This window comes from Oryza glaberrima, chromosome 3, assembly GCF_000147395.1.
Source record: "Oryza glaberrima chromosome 3, OglaRS2, whole genome shotgun sequence".
NCBI classification, from domain to species: Eukaryota; Viridiplantae; Streptophyta; class Magnoliopsida; order Poales; family Poaceae; genus Oryza; species Oryza glaberrima.
The window spans coordinates 7673321-7693210 of record NC_068328.1 but is presented as its reverse complement, the minus strand read 5'-3'; the positions used below and the strand labels follow the sequence as shown (position 1 = coordinate 7693210).

Genomic DNA, 19890 nt, shown 5'->3' with positions numbered 1-19890 from the left:
ATTATTTCAGTATGATTCAGCTACTTTCCATTGCGTGTTGAGGCAAGATTATCTAAGTGTGGACCTGGTCGCTGTTGTGGCAGTTTTATTAGGTGGTCACTGTTCTGACTTGAGTGTACGCTATAGTTTAGTTTATGAAAAATCATGTAGCGATCTCGGCTCCTGTAGCGGCGTCTGATTGCGTACACATGACATGAGTATTGATTTACAATTGTTTTGGGGGAAGGCTAATTAAGCACACGCTTTGACTGCCTCTTTACTACCAATGACCATATGTCGATGGCTGCCTTCCTTGTCACTGCTACGAACGTTTGCCGTCAGTTCATCATAAGCAATTGAATTTGAATTATTAAAGTTTGATTCAATGCCGACTAGTAGTCTCCTTTGGAATATGGAATGCAGGAATTTCAAAACAACTTTTCCCCCCGGGCAATTTGGAAAGATTTTTACATAACTGAACTAAACTTTTTAAAATGTCTGCAGAATTCATGCGGTCCAGAGAAACCCGTACAATTCTACAAGCCCACAATCCATTTCCTGCTTATCTCAAACCAGCAGATAACTCACATTTTTCCAAAAAATGAAAATCATAACAATTTTTGTCTAAGTCATACATTTTCACTCAGCGAATAGTTTTCAAACTGCGAAGTACAATATGCAAATTATGTGTCAAACTATCTATATCTTAATATCTATACTGTTTTAAATGATGCTAGTGGTAATATCTGAGTTTGTTTCTAACGCCACAAACTGATATGTAGGACCATAAGGTCTCACGTGAATTTTTTTTCTTTGCATATGACATTATATGCTTAATCAACTAACTATGATGTAAACTTGTACTTTTTGCTTTTAATTGTATCTTTTCCTAGAAAAAAATACCCGTGCGTTGCAACGGGTGAAGGCTATCTTAGTTTTATTATTATTATATGGTTTAGTTAATGTGACATTCACTGTAGAAATTTGATTGGATACTATTTTTACAAGATCATAATCTATAATTAGGAGTCCGATCGTTTCAAGTTAGCATGCGAGTTTTCTTTAAGAGATTTCTTATATGACTCCTTCTATATTTCCAAAAGCAAATAGATTTAACAACTTACTCAAATAAAAATATGTAATTCCAAAAGCGAATAAACTTAAAACCCGACTCAAACGCAGATGACTTACGAAAGTACTAGTAAAAACATTTTTAATTTTTATAATAAGCATAGAAGAGATAGAGATATAATATCCATTGTAGCGACCTTTAGGTCGTGTACAAAAAATTCTCTTAAACCCGGATAGCTGACAAAGAGAAAAAAGAAGGAAAAAAATACACCGGAGGTCCCTTAACTTGTCATCAAGTTACAAAATCATCCCCCAACCACAAAAACCGGATATATGGCATCACTTAACTCACGAAACCGTTCAGTTTAGGTCCTTCGGTGGTTTTGACCCCAGGGTTGTCCGACGTGGCGGCTAAGTCAGCGTGGATCCCACATGTCAGGAAGGCCACATCATCGCCCTCTCTCCTCTTTCTTTCTCCTCATCTCTCCCTTCCTCGGTTCCTCCTCTTTCTCACTCTTCTCCGCGGCGGTGGCGGCTGCGAGGCGGGAGGAGGGCGGCGCCGCGGCAGTGCATGGTGCCGGGGGGGGGAGGGGGGCGATGACGGGGGAGAAGGGAGGGCGTCGGTGTCGATGGCGGCAGCGACGCGGGAGAAGGGTAGGGCATTGCTGCGCGGGCAAGGTCGAGGATGGAGACCCCGGCGGCGGCGAGGTGAACGACCTCATGGCATCGCACAAGCATGGCAGCGGCCCGACGGAGCTCTGCTGCTGCCAAAGATGGGCCCGACAGGCATGCATCGGCCGTCGTGGGCGGGCGCTGGGTGGCGGAGCTCAAGGAAGATGAGGGCGCCACTGCCACCGCCTCCTCGCCCGCCGCTGCATCGTCGGGCGCCAGATGTCCTCTCTCGCCTCGTAGCCGCCGCCGCCGCCTTGTCACCCACTGCCGCTTCACCGGGCGCCGGATGTCCTCTCCCGATTTGCAGCCGCCACCGCGTCGCCGGGCCTCGGATCTCCTCTCCCGCCTCGTAGCCACCGTCGCCAGGCACCGCATCGCCCACTATCGGATCTCCTCTCCCGCCTCGGCACGACGACCTCCTCCCCACCCGCCGGCAGCCGTGCAGAGAGAAGCAAAGTGACAAAAGAGAGGGGATGAAGGGAGAGGAGGGGAAAGAGAGATGGTGATGATAGACATGTGGGTCCCATGTGGGTCCCACGCTGACTCAGTCGCCACGTCGGACAAACCTGGGTTCAAAACCACCAAAGGACCTAAAGTGAACGATTTTGTGAGTTAAGGGATGTCATATATCCGGTTTTGCGGTTAGAGTACGATTTTGTAACTCAATGACAAGTTGAGGGACCTTCGGTGTACTTTTTCCAAAAAAGAATAAGCCCGCTCAAGAGGTTAATGGGCCCGGCCCAACTTGATCCGATGCGGGCTGCGGCCACCGACTCCGAATAAGACAACAAGTCCACGGGAGACTTCTCTTCGCCGTCGTGCACACGCGCTCGATTTCCTCGTGTCCCTTCTCTCTCTCGATCTCCCCCTCGCTTTGCTTTCCCCAAATCGCGCAGCCGCCATGGAGAAGGAGAAGAAGCTGTCCTTCTCCATCCCCTCCAAGGCCCGGCCGCCCAGGCCGGCCTCCCGCCCCGCCGCCACCGCCGCCGCCGCCGCCGCATCCGACGACGGCGAGTACTCCGCGCGCGCCCCGGCCCCGCAGTTCGTCACCGAGTTCGACCCCACCCAAACCCTAGCCACCGGGGCCGCGCCGTCCGTCATCGCGCCGCTCCAGAACTCCGGCCACTTCCTCAACCACCGCTCCCGCAAGCCCTCCTCGCTCCCCACCCCGGAGGAGGAGGCCGCCCTCGCCGCGTCCGCCGCCGGCGGCCCCTCCTTCGTGCTCGACACGTCCACCGCCCCCGACAACCCCTCTTCCCACATCGCCTATGGCCTCACCGTTCGCAACGCCGCGGCGGAGTTGGAGAAGGCGGCGGAGCCGGAGAAGACGCCCCCGCCTCCTCCTGCAGCTGGTGCCCCCAGCGGCGACCTTATGCTGCGGAGGTACAAGGAGGACATGGCCAGTCTCCCCGATCACCGCGGCTTAGATGAGTTCCGCGATGTGCCCGTCGAGGGATTTGGTGCTGCGCTGCTTGCTGGATACGGCTGGTCGGAAGGTAAAGGTATTGGCAGGAACAATAAGGGGGATACCAAGGTTGTTGAATATGACCGCCGTGCCGGTACACAAGGGTTAGGCTACAATCCCTCTGAGGCTGACCCTAAGAAGACTCGCGCTGGCGAATGGGTTGTTGGTGGGAACAAGGAGACCCAGAATGGAAATGCGAAGAAGAGAGACCGTGACAGTAGAGGTAGAACAGAGGATAGAGACTCAAGCTCCCGCCAGAAGAGATCCGGTGAGCGGAGGGCAGAGAGAGAGGTCCAAGAAAAGGATAGAAATTCTCGACATACTAAACAAGTTAAGATTGGTGGTGGTGGAGGTGACAAGATGCGGTGGTTACACAGCGATATCAAGGTTAGGGTGGTTAGTGAGAGGTTGAGCAAGAAGCTGTACTTGAAGAAGGGGAGAGTTCTCGATGTTGTGGGACCTACAACATGTGACATAATTATGGATGATCAGTCTGAGCTGGTGCAAGGGGTAGAGCAGGATATGCTCGAAACAGTCCTGCCACGGACGAATGGGCTGGTGCTTTTGCTTGCTGGGGAGCACAAAGGATTATGTGGGCACCTTGTTGAGAAGAATTCAGAGGAGGAGACCGGAGTGGTGGAGCTGTCCAATACAAAGGACATGATACGAGTGAAATACGACCAGATCGCAGAATATATTGGAGACCCAGAGTCTCTTGAGTACTAGTTCTTCTTATTCTTGAGGAGCCAGCATTGTCTACCAAGAGTTCTTCTACGTGCTAGGTAATTCCAATTTCTTCTTAATGGTAAACTATAAAGTTGCTGCTTGGACGTGAAGTTTTGAACAAATTTATAGTTTTGCTTTGCAGTAACATATTTATGTAAGTCTGCTACATAGTGATTGAAGTCTCTCTGAGACCCCGAGTAATGGGTCATCTTGTTTTCATGTCTCCTTTGCGTTTGTTTCTTTCTAAAGCCTTAAGTAAACTGTCATTGGCATTCTAGTAATTAGCAACTTGCAATAATTGATGATTCTGATAGCCCTGCAATGAAGGGTTATATATCAATGTTGGAAGCTTCCTGAACATCCTAGCTTCTTTAAATCTTTTACATTGCTATGCGTGTGAGGACAATCCTTATGGTTATTACTGAGTTGCATAGGCTGTAGGCATGGCCTGATCTCACTGTTAAACTTCAATATCTGCAAACTAAGCTTGTGAAAAACATTTTTGTATGCATCACATTATATTATACATTTACTGTACATTTATAATTAGGAATTTTGTTGAATATGAGCATACACAACTCGCTTGGGACTAAAGTATAATGTTCTGTTGTTGATTTTCCTGGACATCATAATGTGTAAATCCTTGGAAGGGAATTCTTCTTTCAAATATTTGTAGAGCCTTTATGGAGCATACTAAAATTTGTGGAGTTTTCATTAAGGGGTTTTTGATGATTTGCCACTCTTTAGATTGGAGATTTGATGATTTACCATCTTGACCCACATGTCATGAACTCAGAGGGTCCCAAATGTCATTGTCATAGGGTGACAAGTGGCAAATCTGATTATTAATAGGTATTGCAGCACTTATATGAGTTAATATAAAAACTTGCTCTTATTTTGTGATTATCTTGTATGTTAGCTATTGATTGCCATTGGAACACCGTGGGATCCAAACTTTGTAGATCATAATACCCCATGTCGGTCGCATACACATGTGGAGTGCTTCACAGCCATACCATTATGGTACTAATTTCACCGCAAGGACACGCATGACCACAATAGTTGGGCCACAGTATTATACTCACCTGCCTATTAGGCTGACTCTCTTTACACTTATTTTAAAATGAGCTTCTATCATGTGTGCATATTATGAACAATGGTTGCTTGTATCGATTTGATGATGATAAACATCCACAGACATTACCCTGTGATGCCATAATCCCATAACCACATCAACGGGATCTAATTATTGCAACACAACATTAAACTGGTAAATGTGGATTATGTTTATCATTTCTGATGATACAGTGCATTTTGTTGCACCCATCATACAGTTCCCATTTGTGGTGCTCATCATACAGTTCCCTCTTTTTATTTTGCGCCCATCAAACAATCTAAAAAAACATTGTCCTGTGATTTTCCTCACTAATCCATTAACACTTCTTACACCTTCTGGTTCTTCATTTGCATGCTGACAAGTAATGGGGTTATTTGTAGAATCAACAATGAGAAGGTCAATAACCTTCCATCAAATATGTCATGACCCGAGGCCATGACTAGATAAACACCATTGGGAAGATAGTCGGGCGGTGTCGGCTCCTGTAGAAGGGATACAGATTTTGGCTAGGGAGAAGAACATTGTTGGGAGGGATAGATTAGACTTGCTTAATTCATAATAAACACAACCCCATCCTTATATAGATGGTACCAACTTGACCCCTAAGTAAGGACTTAATTTATCTTATCTCTAACTAACTAATAATAATATCTCTAACTTAATTGATCTGGGCTGCCTATGGGCCTCTGCCTTCCGGCCCAATGCCCATGACAAATATGCATAAACTTTTGACTAAGTTCCTTTGGAATATCTTGAATGCACCCTTTCGGTCAGCAGCTTCCAGTTATGTTGGCACATATTACTCCATAGTGCAAATCGGTTTAAGCCCATTATTTCTTATTCACTGATGCATAAATGCCTGGATTTTACTGTATTACTGCTCTAGTAATATAGAATATAATTGGTGGGCCTAATTTATGTTTTTAAAATGGAGGAATGCACATTTCCCCGAAGATGTCCTTGATGGATTGTAACTTTAAGGTGTTAATGAGGGTTACATAAACCTGAAAACAGAGAAGCCAATTGCTTATGGATGTTGCAAAAAAGGCAAGTCTTACTCCACATGTATGTTTCATCTTTCATTTAACATGTGATGATGTCCGCCTGTTTTTCTCTTCTTTTGGCATCAGTAACTTCTGCTTAACCATAATCAGCAACAGCTCCATCAAACTTAATCTTTTTTTTCTTTGGCAATAATATCAATCTTGCTTTTTGCGAACTATCTCGTAAATGCATGCAATTAAACCTCCTAACTAATACTCCCTCCGTTTCATATTATAAGTCGTTTTGCCTTTTTTTTCTAGTCAAACTTTTTTAGGTTTGACCAAGTTTATAGAAAAAAAATAGCAACATCTACAAGACCAAATTAGTTTTATTATAACATTGAATATATTTTGATAATATGTTTGTTTTGTGGTGAAAATGGTGCCATATTTTTCTATACACTCGGTCAAACTTAAAAAAGTTTGACTAGGAAAAAAAGTCAAAATGACTTATAATATGAAACAGAGGAAGTTCTCTTCTTTTTTTTTCTTTTTTTTTTTGGGTGAGGAACTAATAGTTCAAATTTGGTTTCCATTGTTATCATCCTGAACTCATACAGATCTATCCAAAATTCCTTACCACAAATAGCAACAATTTCATAAATCTTTTTTTGTTTTGGTAGTACCATCAAATCTTGAATTTGTTAAGTATCTCATAAATGCACAGATTAAACCTTTCAACAGTCCAATCATTATCTATACAAAACTAAGTATCTCGTAAATCCTCGGATTAAAATCTTCTAATAATTCATGTCTTCACCTTTATCTATCTAAAACTAAGTATCTCGTAAATTCGCAAATTAAAACCTTCTAATAGTCCATGTTTTCACTGTTATCTATCCAAAACTAAGTACCTTGTAAATTCATGGATTAAAACCTTCTAACTGTGTTTTCACTGTTATATATCCAAAACTAAGTATATTGTAAATTCATGGATTAAAACCTTATAACAATTCATTTTTTCAATGTTATCTATCACAAAGGCTCATCAATTGAACCCCATGCTTCACTTTCTCTCTATATAACCTTCCATGTAACCTCAGCTCACTGCTCATCATGTACAATCACTGCACACCATTCTTTCGCTGATACATAGGCAAGCTGTGCTAGTTACCAGCTAGGAGATGGTGAAGTGTAGGGCACGCACGACTAGGAAAAAGATTGAGATCAAGTGCGGGGACAAGAAGGTACGAGATGCATGCTTTTCCAAGCGCCACACTACCATCTTCAACAAGGCCAATGAGCTCGCTATCCTCTGTGGCGTGATGGTTGCTGTTGTTTTTGTCTCTCCCAATGCCAATGGCGGGATTTTCTCATTTGGCTACCCATCTGTCAGCTCTGTGGCAAATCGCTTCCTCGCGAATGCTCCAAACAACACCAGTGTGAGTAGCTCAACCCAAAGCGGGAGGGATGTGGAAATCCGTGAACTAGAACGTGAAGAAAGAGAGTTGAAAGAGCATCTACAAGCTTCCACAGATCAGAATAAGCTTCTGCGGGAGGCAATAGCAGCAAGGGATGGAGAGCAATTGATGCTTCTCCTGCAGAGTGATTGTAGTGAGTTGGGACCAAAAGGTCTGGTGAGAGGAGGAACAAAATATTGAAGGATAATGCCATGCGTGTCCATGTTTTAGCAAAACCATAATTTCCATCTGGTTGTTAGTGTGCACCCTTGGCTTGGCTCTCCCTGTAATGTTGCTTGTAGGGTTTGCTCCATGGGAATTCTCTATGATTATTTTGCCAAATGATGAGAACAAATTTATCATAATAATGTTGTGGTTGTCATATTTGCAAGGACTGAGTGCGTAGATCTATATATTAATATTGGTGGTGTTGTGTATTTTATTTTACTTCTAGTGCTCAGTTCTCTTTAGACCTTGTTTCTTTTAATTCCAGCTGCTCTAATCTCTTGTAATTGGTGAATTTATATTATTTGTCCTGCTTGTGATGTTATATCTATCTACTTGTTTGTATGTTTGTTGCATCAAATATAGTTTTCATTTCGTGGGAACTTATACCATTATCTCATTGTGATCATTAACCATCAGTTTAATCTTTAAACGTCTTGTCTGTGCAACATTTTTGCTTCAGTCTCTCGTAATCTATTATGTTCATGGTGAACTTACCTATCCAATCTTTAAACCCATGATGCATATGCAGGTGAAGCTGAAAGTAGAAGTGAACTTAACATCATAGCCTACGCAAAGCGGTGAAAACTGACATGCTTTCAGATGACACATGTACCATTCTGTCCCATGGGTTTATTGACAATCAACTGGATTTTATGTATTTGAAGTATGATGCCCTTTCTCTGATTCGCATATCAATGGAAAAACTCAAAACCGTCTCTAGATTTTGCAGATGACAGTTACGAAGTTCTCTGAATTGCCTCAATCATGTCTTCATTTCTAATTTGTAGCTCTTCTTCGTTCCACAAACTCACTGCTTGTGCATGATATATGCAGGTGGCAGTTGTGCGGTTGTGGTTCCGCAATTCTCTTGTTGGCATTAGGCTTGATCGGTTGTGCTGGCTGCTGCAGCAAATACTCTTTGGTTTGGATTGGGGCTGACTGACTACAGCTGCGCTGCTGCAGCCAGCACTTCCGATCAGGCTGATTACTTTCTGCTAATATACTGTGAGATAATTTCCTGTGCAGAAATATTACTATTTTCTACATTATACTAAACAACACACGGAGACATACAAATCGTGCTATTTTCCAGTTTCGTAATTCCGTATGACAACGGAATGATACAGTTAATGCACATGCCCCCTTGACGAGATAAAATTCCACGGAGGTCGCGCAAGGAGAGGTGCGTGTTTGATCTGCTAATACGTTGGAGGTCGAGCAAGGAGAGGTTGGAGGTCTAATGTGTTGGAGGTCGAGCAAGGAGAGGTACGTGTTTGATCTGCTAATGCCTTACTGTAAAACTGTCGTAGCACTTCTATTTTGATCTAACGTGCGCCATCTTTATTTTAACATGTAGAACGTTATCTAATTGAATGAATATTCTATTTTATTCCTTGTGTTTGTGAGCCATATTTTATTTATTTTGATCTAACGTGCGCCACCTTTATTTTAACATGTAGAACGTTATCTAATTGACTGCATATTTTTTTTTTCCTTGTGTTTGTGAGCCATATTTTATTTTGGAATGTCAGCTGCATGTTTGATTGATGTACGATGATGTGAAATTGTTCATACGCATGTGTCGAGATGGATAATTAGGGGGTGTAGGTGGTGTTCGTAAGACCAAGGCTGTGGCCACACAGCCTTTTAGAATGCCTATGGCACTGTTGCCGTTGGATTGAGATCCCCTGACTAGTATTTTCAGCTGTTTGATTTATAGCGAACGAAAGATCAATCGCTACAGTACTGAAAAAACAGTAGTATGGTACAATATAGGGCCTGTTCACTTTAATGCCATTTTCAACCTTACCAAATTTTGGTAAAGTTGCCAAAAAAGTGGTTATATTTAGTTTGCCGCCAAATTTTGGTAACTATATAAGAAATCCTACCAAAATTTTGGCAAGTTACCAAAATTGCTAAAGTTTGGTAAGGTTTTTTTTTTGGCATCAAAGTGAACAGACCATAGTTTACTGTTTCAAACTATTGTCACAGGAAACAACTACAACATCACTGTTTTGCACTGTGGCGTTAGACTCATTTTATTGTGTCTCTGGCTTTAACGCCTAAAGTCGGAGGATCTGGATCTGTTGTCGTTGACTATCGTAACCACAACTCAAGCTGACGAAGATAGCCTTAATGGGAAAATGTAATGTACAGACCTAGGAAGCCCAGTTTGGTAGGGCTCCAAACTTTAACTCTCAACTCTAAACTCTGAATCCAATGAGAAAGAAGTGGGCATGAAAATGTTTGGCTAGATTGGTTAGCTCCACGCCACGACGTCCCTTGTTGGCATTTCGTCGAACACTTGGTGTTGTCGCCGGCGCTACTCAGCCTGCGCGTCGCCGCCGCCCGCCCTGTAGCCAGCGGTCTGCTCGTGGGCCGCCGCTGCCGCCCGCGCCCTTGCCGCCGCCACCGCTTGTGGCCCTTGCCGCCGCACCACCCGCTCGCCGTCGGTCGCCGGTGTCTACCGAGGAAGATGGAGGAGGGAGAACGTGAGGAGATGGGGTAGGAAGGGATAGTTCAGTGGCATTTTGGTGTAAATATGCTAAAAAATTAACGGGTAGTCGGTCTTTTAGGGTGGAGTGGAGCTATGGAGCAGCAAAAACCCAGCTCCGCCCCTGTAGTACAAATCTGTGGAGCAGCTCTACTAACTCCGCTCAAAAAATGGACAATATATACCGTTTGGCATAACTCTAGCTCTAGGTAAATTGGAATTGGGAGCTGGAGTTATGTCAAACGGGGTCTTGATTCCACATTGATTATGGGTTTACTTATATATATGTAGCTGTGGTCTTTTCATAGGGTTGGGAACTAATCCCGCTAACCGTAAAAAAAAAAGCGATTCATTAGCGCATAATTAATTAAGTATTACTATTTTTTTTAAAAATGGATTAATATGATTTTTTATAACAACTTTAATATAGAAAGTTTTTGCAACAAACACATCATTTAACAATTTGGAAAACGTGCACGTGGAAAAACAGAGTGGGTTGGGAAAGGAGGGGGGAGAACACAGCCGTAGTATTGGCATTATCTGATAGAAATCCGGCCTCTGTACTGTACCCATGAATACGATTACATCTTTGCTCAACAGTCAACATCTTCCCAAACTTAGGGTGTGTTTAGTTTGTAAAAAGAAAAATTTTTTTGTCACATCGGATGTTTGACCGGATGTTAGAAGGAGTTTTCGGACACGAAGGAAAAAACTAATTTCATAACTCGCCTATAAACCGCGAGACGAATTTATTAAGCCTAATTAGTCCGTCATCGGTTCCTCCACGACCTTGGCTAGCGAGCGGTGCCCTCTTCCCAAACTTAGTCCGGTGCGCGCACGACCTTGCCTGAGGTGTGCTTGCTAAGTTGCTATCGCCGCATCGCGCGGTACTTACCCCACAGGTCAGCGCCCTCATCATCACGGCATTACACATCGAGGGGAGTAGCCATCCATCCGGCACTGCACTGCAGCCACTGCCAGTGTTGGGGGAGGAGAAGCCGTGGCTCGAGATCTCTCTCCCAGCGCCGCGCCGGCGCTGGCCGTCGCACGGCTACACGCTACCCCCTGCCCCCGGTCTAGCGTGGCGCGTGGCGGCGTCCGCTCTCCCCCGCGGGCCGTCCGCCGTCGCACCCGCGCTTCGTCACGCGAAACACAAGGATTCTCCCGTACGCGCGCGGCTCGTCGCCGGTGGAGTCGCGGACGGCAAGAGGCGCGACCCGTTCAGTGCTTCGCGTTTCCATATGCCGGACCGGACCGGCCTGTGGCCCATATCTTAGCCTGGGCTGAAACCGTTGCCGCTGCATTGCGCATTAGCTCCTAGTACGTATTTTCCACTGATTTATTACTACTTCCAATTTTTTAGAGCGTTTTAAGGAATCGTTTCCTAGAGAGCCAGTTAAATGTACGTACGATCCTGGCGTCCAAAAATACAATTTATTTTTTATCAGGGAATCGATAGATGTCAACGTCGATTCTATCTGTGCAGCATAATAGTACACTTGTGGTTGGGTTGCAGCATGCAGACTAATCATTTTGCTATAGCTCACTCAACGCACTTATATAAATATAAATATACTTGAGTGAAAACTAATAATGTTGGCGATCAGTTAGCATGCACTTGCTGATAATCAACTAATCGTCCAATTCTGAGAGGGCCAAACTGCTGGTTGTTAATGAGGGACAAGCAAACCAGCTGCAACTGAAAACTTCAGCTCATACAAGTTTCAGTAAGAGCCAAAGCCTCCCACAACTACAGTATTAAAAATTGATGCGTATAGTTTCTGTATGACCAAACTGATGATAGCTAGTCATAGGTTCATTGCACATTTCATTGTATTTTCACTCAGGCTATACAAAATTACCCTGTCTGTTGTTGAAAACAAAAACTACATAATATTTGATTGCTCCATGTGTGTTCAAATTACAACAGTGGATATCAACCAAATACATATAATGCAAGTACTATAATTGTATAAGAAATGCAATTCAGTCATATATATATAGCTGATTTACCAAACTGCAGTAAATTAATTAACAGCCCAGCGAGCTAGATAGATCATCCAACCAACCCACACAACGCAGCACGTCCTGCTGCTGTTCTATGCAAAGACAAGCCCCGTTTTCTTTATACCAACTTGCAACAGTCCCATGAGAAATGATTAGTCCAATGTCAATTAGGGGAATCTCTTCTCAGATCATAGTGTCCTCATGCTTAATGACAACAGCAGCGTTAGTTAACCTGCATGTAGCGCATCCCTGAGAGGGGAGCCGATAAACTACAATATCATAATGCACTCTGAATTATACGGTAGCGCCCCGGCCGGCCTCGTGCCTAACGGTTCAGAATTAGTTTAACTGATTAATGCTTTGTATTACTGTGCTCTTGAACAACCAGCATATACATGGACGGCGGCTCCAGCACTGAATTCCAGTGACCCTCTGAAACAATGTTTTGCCATTTCCCAAAAAGTATGTACTGCATAATACAGTAATTTCAGAGAACCAAAAGAGTATTCATATATGCAGTCAGTTCTGTTACTTCTTATCCATGTGAATCGTGATATCTCATGTGGTTAAGACGATTTAATAAAGTTATAATTAAGTCATGTGGTTTTTAAGCTAGAAGGGAGGGTATGTATCAAGCATCGGCATCAGGCTAAAAAAGGCCAAGCGAATATGCTGCTGCTGCCGGCAAAGACATTTTTGGGGTTCAGAGAAAGGGGATGCAAGAAAAGTAAAGAGGGAAAAAAGGGGCAGAATGAGAATGTTCATCCTGTGCGTTTTTTGTTGCTGAAACAAAGTGCACGTCGTCACGCCGAGCAGGCCAGTCCCTTCTTGAGCCCGGAATAAAGCTTAGTGTGTTCCTCTTTTTGATCACCCAAATTCGCCTTTAAATTCAAAGTCTTTTAATTCCTTATCTCTCCCTTGCCGAACAATGCACAGTGATCTCGGAGTACTGAACTACTGATGATCAGATCTAGGCTGGCCCTAACTATTCCCCGGATCGCCAACATGGTCACGTTTTGGAGCATCTCGATCGATCGATCGATCGATCGTTCTCTCTCCCATGCCATTGCCATCCATTCACTCATGCAATGCATCCGTGGCTAGCTAACGCACGCATTAATTCACCACGCACCTGCAGATGGTGAGCTAGCTGCTAGCTGACTGCTGATCTGCCTCGTCCAAGCTGAGATACCACGAGGAGGACGAGGGCATACGTTCTCGCAATAACATATATATATATATATATATATATATATATATATATATATATATATATATATATATATATATATATATATATATATGGTGAGAGATAAATCAATGAATGATCATACATTGATTAGTCTCTGGTAAAGAAACAAATAATAATAGTCTGTGTTGCTCCATCTTTCTCTGCTCGATGCTATAGAAAAAAAGAATTATTTGATTAATTAATTACAAAATAAATATTTGATTAATTAAGGCGACGTCAATGAGAGGGTCGTATGATTAGCAACACGCCGTAGGGAAGACTTGAGAAAAATAGTACTAACGAAAACCGGGGAGGTGGTGTGGTGTGAGGGGTTTCGCATCGGCGCATGTGACGCGTCGCCGGCCGTGTCTCGTGCCTGCCGATCCATCGATCCATCCATGGGAGCTAGCGATCGATCCGCTGCCCGAAGCTGGCCTGGCCGGCACGGCGGTTGAATCTGCCCCGCTCTCGATTATTGCGTTTGAGGGTGTGGGTGATGCATCGTGCTCGGCAGGCAGGCTGCAGCATCCTCCTGCATTGGTGGAATTCGATGTGTGTGTGAATGGATGTACCTGTTGAAGTGTAGGCGTATGCATGCATGCATGCACCAGCAATTCTTCAGAGTTTGCATGTATTCGTGCTACATATGCATGGGAGGTATATACCTGGAGGCTGCAGGCTGTATTTTAAGTGTTCCAATGAGCAGAGATTTCCAAACAAGTGTGAACAGTTGTGATTGGTTTGTTATTACATCTTCCCCCTGTTCACATTGGTGCACCGACGACGACTGTTCTCTGAACATGGTCAGCCGTGGCGCATCTGGCGCAGTTCTTGTCAGTCCCGGCTCCAACAGACCAACAGGACGATTCACAGCCCTTCAACAACGTACTGTTAAACAGTACTACTACTTGTTTTTCTTTTCCCCGCCGGATCGGTTAACAGTAGTACGAGTGCAAAATCCCTTTCTCTTCAGGGATTGCGAATAATTTGCGATGCCAAGTTGACAACTTGTCGCCTCCTCTGATACGACGATGCACTCAGCCTGACGACGTTTCCACTGACCATTGCGATCGAGCTCAACTGACTCGCATGAACCTTCTTCAGCTAGCCGCGCATGGCATGCCTCTCTTCAGGCGAGGCGAGCGAAAAGGAGAGAGGAGGAGTGCATCGTCGCATGGAAGTGCGGGAAAGCGCATCAGCGGACGGAACAACGCCCAGCTGCTGCAAAGGCGCGCGCCTCCCCTGCAGTAAACAACCCCCTTTTGAGCCTTTTCCTCTGCCTTTTCTGAACCCTCCCTTTGTTACTATCTGCCTCTCCACTTAATTGCTTTGGCTAAAATCAGTACATATGCAGCCGCCTTTGCAAAAAGCTCACTAGTATTGCTTGCTCTCGCACTCGCATCGCACCCAGCACACAGCAGCAAGCAAATCGGCATGGCAAGTGGCACGGCGGCGCTGCATGCCAAACGAGCGCACTGTGCGCTGATGCACACAGCGGCATCTCTCAAATCTCACGGCGGCGTGGCGCGCGGCCTGGCTCCGCGATCCGTGTGCGTCCGGGGGCGCACGCTACGTGTTCGATCTACCTGCTACCGACTCGCAATGGCAAAGCTCGATCGATCGGTGGATCTCTCTGATGATCGGTGGATCTCGCTGCTATGTGTTCGTTTTTTACTTTTGCAGTTTTTTCGTTTCTTTCTTTTCTTCCCTGTCGCCAGACAATGATCGTTTGGTCAATTGTGTTGTCTAAGAACTCACAGCTTTCTTTTAATATATTAACGTGCAATTATTTTACGTGGAAAAAATCTGATCACCTTGAGAGGCTGAAAATTAAAAGGGCGCGGCACGAGCATGGCGCTGTGGGATATGGCGGATATAAATGCGGGACTTGTGGATGTAGGCATACGTTCATGCACGAGCAGTTGCCGTCCCCAATGATTGGATAAGAATATGTAAGATCGATGCATCATGCATGCACATCATGTAACAGGAGAGGAGCCAGCGATTGGAGGAGTTTGACGAAGTTTGTGTATTATATGTAGCTTCTGGGTTCGGACCAGCATCGGTATTCATCAGTATGGGGTGTTGTTTCATCTCGATCGGTCGAGGGAGGATTTGTCAGTTGTCAGTTGTCACACACGTAAATGTTGCTACATTCGTCTCAAAATATAACACTATATAGTATGAGATGTGATGCATCGATTTTAATATGACGAATTAAACATAATATCTATCTAGATTTATAGCACTAACATGTGTATTATTCCATACCATATTGTTATATTTTAGAATGAGTAGCTTCAGAGTTACTGGCTCCGGCGTTTTCTGCCTCGAATGCTCCCTGCTACGGCCATTGTGAGCAGTTGACAGGAGATGGGCAACATGCTACATATCAGAAGTCCTGCTATTAATTTGTGAAATTCTAGCCAATGATCTACTGTGTTTGTAAATTTATGTTTAGACTTCTGAGTGCAAGAAGGGATTTACTTAGGAGTTAATAATATAATTTGAACATAATTAATGCAGAACTCTTTCAATTGAGCTGATAATGTAGCCTAGCCAGCTAAGCAAGACCAAATGTTCGATTGGGAAATGTTGGAGAGAAATTAATGGTTGAATCCCACGTTTCTGTTCATTGCATTGTTCAAGAGAAAATAATAATTCTCTTTCAAAATCAAAAACAAAAGAGAAAAGAATCATAAGATTCTAAAGGAACGTAACAACGCACAGAGCTAATCTGTCAGAACTGGAACTAGTACTCTAATTTAATTTCCACATAGAATCTTATGTTTATAAGATGAAAGGGCAAAGCATTCTGTGCCCCTGTTTTCTGAAGTCTCCGATAAAAATCTGAAACGAAATCAAGCTCAACCACTCATTCAGCAGAGTTCATTACAAATAAGCTAATTGAGACCATTAGAAGGAATCGAGTAGTTGACTGAAACAAGGGATGAAGTTTCTCCATATATGAACATGGATCAAACCATGTCAACGCAGTGACATACATCGCCTCGATCTTTGTACAAAGCGCCTCCTCACAACTCATAATCCACACAACACACTATACAAAAGTAACAAATTAATCCTAGCTAATTAAACAAAAACCTTGCAAACGAAACCCAAAAGGGAAGCAAATCTCACAAAAAGGGTGCAAATTTATAGCTTGACTTTGTTCGTCTTTGCCTTCTTGGATCGGCTCTCTTGACTCCAGCTCATCAGTTTGCGGAAAACCCCCTGCCTTTCCTCGTAATTCGATTTCCTCCCGAAGCTGCTGCGCTTCTTGCCTCCCATGCTGTTCCAGCTCCCCAGCTTCGCCTTCTTGTCGCCGGCGCCGGCGGCCGCCGCGTCCTTGTCGGGCACCACCGGCGGCGCCACGCACCGTATGAGCGCCCAGTCCACGCCGGCGAAGAACGGGTGCCTCTTGATCTCGGCGGCGCCGCGCGCGGAGCCCATGCGCCGCCGCGGGTCCCTCTCGAGCAGCCTGCCGATGAGGTCGCGCAGCTGCGCGGCGTCGGCCTCGCCGTCGAGCTGCGGGTACGTGACCTGCTTGGCGAGGATGTTCTTGAGCGTGGCGTCCTTGGCGTGCCCCTTGAACGGCGTGCGACCGTACACGAGCTCGTAGAGGAAGACGCCGAAGGCCCACCAGTCGACGCCGTTGCCGTGGCCGCTCCCGCTCACGAGCTCCGGCGCGAGGTACTCGTGCGTGCCCACGCAGTCCTTTGAGTTCGCCGTCGTCGGCTCGGCGACGAACTCGAACTGTTCCTTCGCGTTAACCTCGTCGCCGTCGTCGCCGCTGCCGCCATTGGCGGAGAAGCAGGACGGCACGATTCTATTCTTGCGCCGGCTCAGTTTCCGAACCTGGCGGCGGCGGACGGCGGGCTCCACGGACGCCGGGAGCGCGAGGTCGAAGTCAGAGAGCACGACGTGGCCGTCGCCGCGGAGCAGGACGTTCTCCGGCTTGAGGTCGCGGTACACGAAGCCGAGCGCGTGCAGGTACTCGAGCGCGAGGAGCACCTCTGCGGCGTAGAACCTCGCCGCGGCGACGGGCAGGCGTCCCCCGGGGCGGCGCCGGAGCACCGCGTGGAGGTCGCCACCGGAGCAGTAGTCCATGAGGAAGCACGCGTAGCGGCCGGCGTCGAGGCGCGCGTAGAGGGTGGGCACGAAGGGGTGGTCGAGCGAGGAGAGGACGCGGGACTCCGCCAGCACGTGGGTGACACGTGATGGGTCGTCGTCGCGGAGGTCGACGACCTTGAGCGCGAAGAGCGGGGAGGCGGGCGGCGAGCTCTTGAGGCGGCACAGGAACACCCGCGCGAGGTGGCCGTGGCCCAGCTCGCGGATGAGGTGGAGGTGCGCGAGGCGGAGGACGCCGTCGGGCGTGGCGGCCCGCGCGGCCGCGAGGAGCGCCCAGTGCGGGGACGAGGAGGACGAGTGCGGCCGCGGGGAGAGCGAGGTGGAGGACGAGAAGGACGGCAGGGAGAGCGAGCTCCGCGCGCTGAAGGTGGTGGCGGTGGTGAAGGAGGAGGTGGAGGCGGAGGCGGTGGAGGTGAAGGACAGGTCCAGCGCGCCGGCGCCGGCGTCGGCGAGGGAGGGAGGGAAGTGGGGCAAAATGTCGGAGGAGAGCGGGGACGGCGGGGCGTGGTCGAGTACGTCCATTGGCGGCGGCGGCGGCGGCGCTGCTTGCATGGCACGGCGAGAGGGAAGATGAAGGAAGGAGAGGAATGGAAAGCCTGGGTGGGACGCGGGGTGGGGGTGGGGTTATAAAGACGTCGTGGAGAGAGATGCGGGCGGAAGCGGAGAAGGAAGCGGGAGATCAACGGTAGCGACTAGGGTCAGATTCCATCTGGTTTCTGTAATCGATGGACTGATCAGATTTGCTACAGGTGATTTTCTGAAATCTCAGCCACCTGATCAGGGCAATCCAACGGTCAGATTTCCTTCGTCAGACTCACCTTGGGTGGGTGAAGAGGGAGAAAGGCAGTGGGGACACATCGGGTGTGTGGTTCCCAGCCAAACATTGGCACGTCTAACACAGAAAAGGAGATTAGTACATGATTAATTAATTATTAGCTTAAAAAAATTAAAAATAGATTAATATGATTTTTAAAGTAACTTTTCTATAGAAAATTTTTACAAATCACACACCGTTTAGCAGTTTAGGAAGTGTGTAGTAAACGAGAGATTGGGGGTTAGGAACTTGAAATGAAGAATGCAGCCCCTAAAACACTTGAAATTGTTATCTTTACTAAGGAACCATACACACCGTAGCGCCCGTTCCGTCGTGGCGTCTAGTGGAAAAACTATCTCTTAAAAATCCTAAATGCGAAAATTGTTTCTTTATTTGTTGTCCAGTGTCCGCGCCATTCCAGATCTCAAATCCCCAATCCATCGTCGAATCCAAACCCTAATCTCAAATCTGTCCCAAATCAAATCCTCTCGAAAAGTCTATTTTGCCTCCCTCGAGTTTGTGGGCCGATCTCTTCTCCCCGGCCCATTTCCTCTCAGCCCATCTCTTCTCTCCCCTCCATCCTCGCCGGCATGTGCGAGGCACGTGCGCCGCTCGGGCACTGAGCGAGAGAGAAAGCTCGCTCTATCTTTCTTTCCTCCATCTCTCTCTGCTCTCGCTCCCTCTCGTTGCCTCTCCTGCTGACGCTGCCCAAATCGCCGCGTCGTTGCTTCCCGCGCGCGCGCGCGCGCCGTGGTGGCCGACCGGCCAGTCGCCGACGCCGTCAGCACCTGCCACGCCTGAGCCCGCGTCTGCCGCCCTGTAGCCGCGCCCTTCCAAACCGCCCCGCCGTCATCGCCGTCGTCATCGACCCGGCCCCGCCACTCCGCGCGCATGCTTCCAAGGAATGGAGGCAGAGCTCCTCCTCCATCTGCCTCATCGCCCTCTCTCCCTCTTTCTTTTCCCAAAGAGGCCAGGGGCAAGCCCCCTTTCTTCCTTCCTTTTTTCCTTTTCTCTTCCACCGCCGGCGTCATGCCCTTTGTCGCCGTTTTGGCCGCGAGCGCCGAGCGCCAGCTCGCTCCTTGACCGCCCTAGGTCGGTTTCCAAACCGACATTGCCCTCCTATTAAACCAAGGCACCCTCCCTTCCTTTCCCTCTCCCATTCGCCCTCGCTCCACCGCGCCATTGCCGTCCCCTCTATCTCTCTACCACCGACCGCCGCTGTCGCGTGTGCCGGAGGAGCCGGTGCGCGCTAGGACGCGGAAGGGGACTCCGGGCGCTCGTCTTCTTCCTCTTCCCCAGCCCGAGGCCGGAGAGATCACTCCCGTGCCGTCGGCCTCTCGTCACAGCACCCCGCCTCGTCTCGGTAGGGCATCCCTCCGTTCTCCCTCCTCGCTCCATCTCTTCCCCTTAGCTTTGAGTAGCAGCTCGAGTAGTACCCCAGTAGCTAGTTGGCGCCGCCCCAAGCCACGCCGCCGCTCGCAATAGGCTCGCCACCGTCGCCGCCCGCGCTCG

At 47.1% G+C, this 19890-nt stretch overlaps 2 protein-coding genes across 9 annotated transcripts; one reads left to right on the top strand and one right to left on the bottom strand.

The window, feature by feature from the left end:
• Nucleotides 1-2547: 2547 nt before the first annotated feature.
• On the top strand, nt 2548-9095 carry LOC127766489 (protein MOS2-like). Of its 8 annotated transcripts, none has more exons than XM_052291533.1 (4): nt 2548-3969; nt 8231-8437; nt 8536-8706; nt 8829-9095. In XM_052291533.1, exon 1 carries the CDS (start codon nt 2624-2626, stop codon nt 3911-3913), a length of 1290 nt encoding a protein of 429 aa, XP_052147493.1. In that variant the 5' UTR covers nt 2548-2623; the 3' UTR covers nt 3914-3969; nt 8231-8437; nt 8536-8706; nt 8829-9095. The 8 variants fall into 8 exon arrangements, with proteins under 8 accessions (XP_052147493.1, XP_052147491.1, XP_052147492.1 ...); XM_052291531.1 differs by having other exon boundaries at nt 8795-9095; XM_052291532.1 differs by having other exon boundaries at nt 8231-8365; nt 8536-9095.
• Nucleotides 9096-16367: 7272 nt separating this feature from the next.
• Nucleotides 16368-18150, bottom strand: LOC127765884 (serine/threonine-protein kinase WAG1-like). The gene has a single exon (XM_052290850.1). It carries the CDS (start codon nt 18114-18116, stop codon nt 16590-16592), a length of 1527 nt encoding a protein of 508 aa, XP_052146810.1. The 5' UTR covers nt 18117-18150; the 3' UTR covers nt 16368-16589.
• Nucleotides 18151-19890: the final 1740 nt, after the last annotated feature.

Bases quoted from the DNA above. Each gene is read 5' to 3' on its own strand.
- LOC127766489 (XM_052291534.1), top strand. From the start codon at position 2,624: ATGGAGAAGGAGAAGAAGCTGTCCTTCTCCATCCCCTCCAAGGCCCGG.
- LOC127765884 (XM_052290850.1), bottom strand. From the start codon at position 18,116: ATGCAAGCAGCGCCGCCGCCGCCGCCGCCAATGGACGTACTCGACCAC.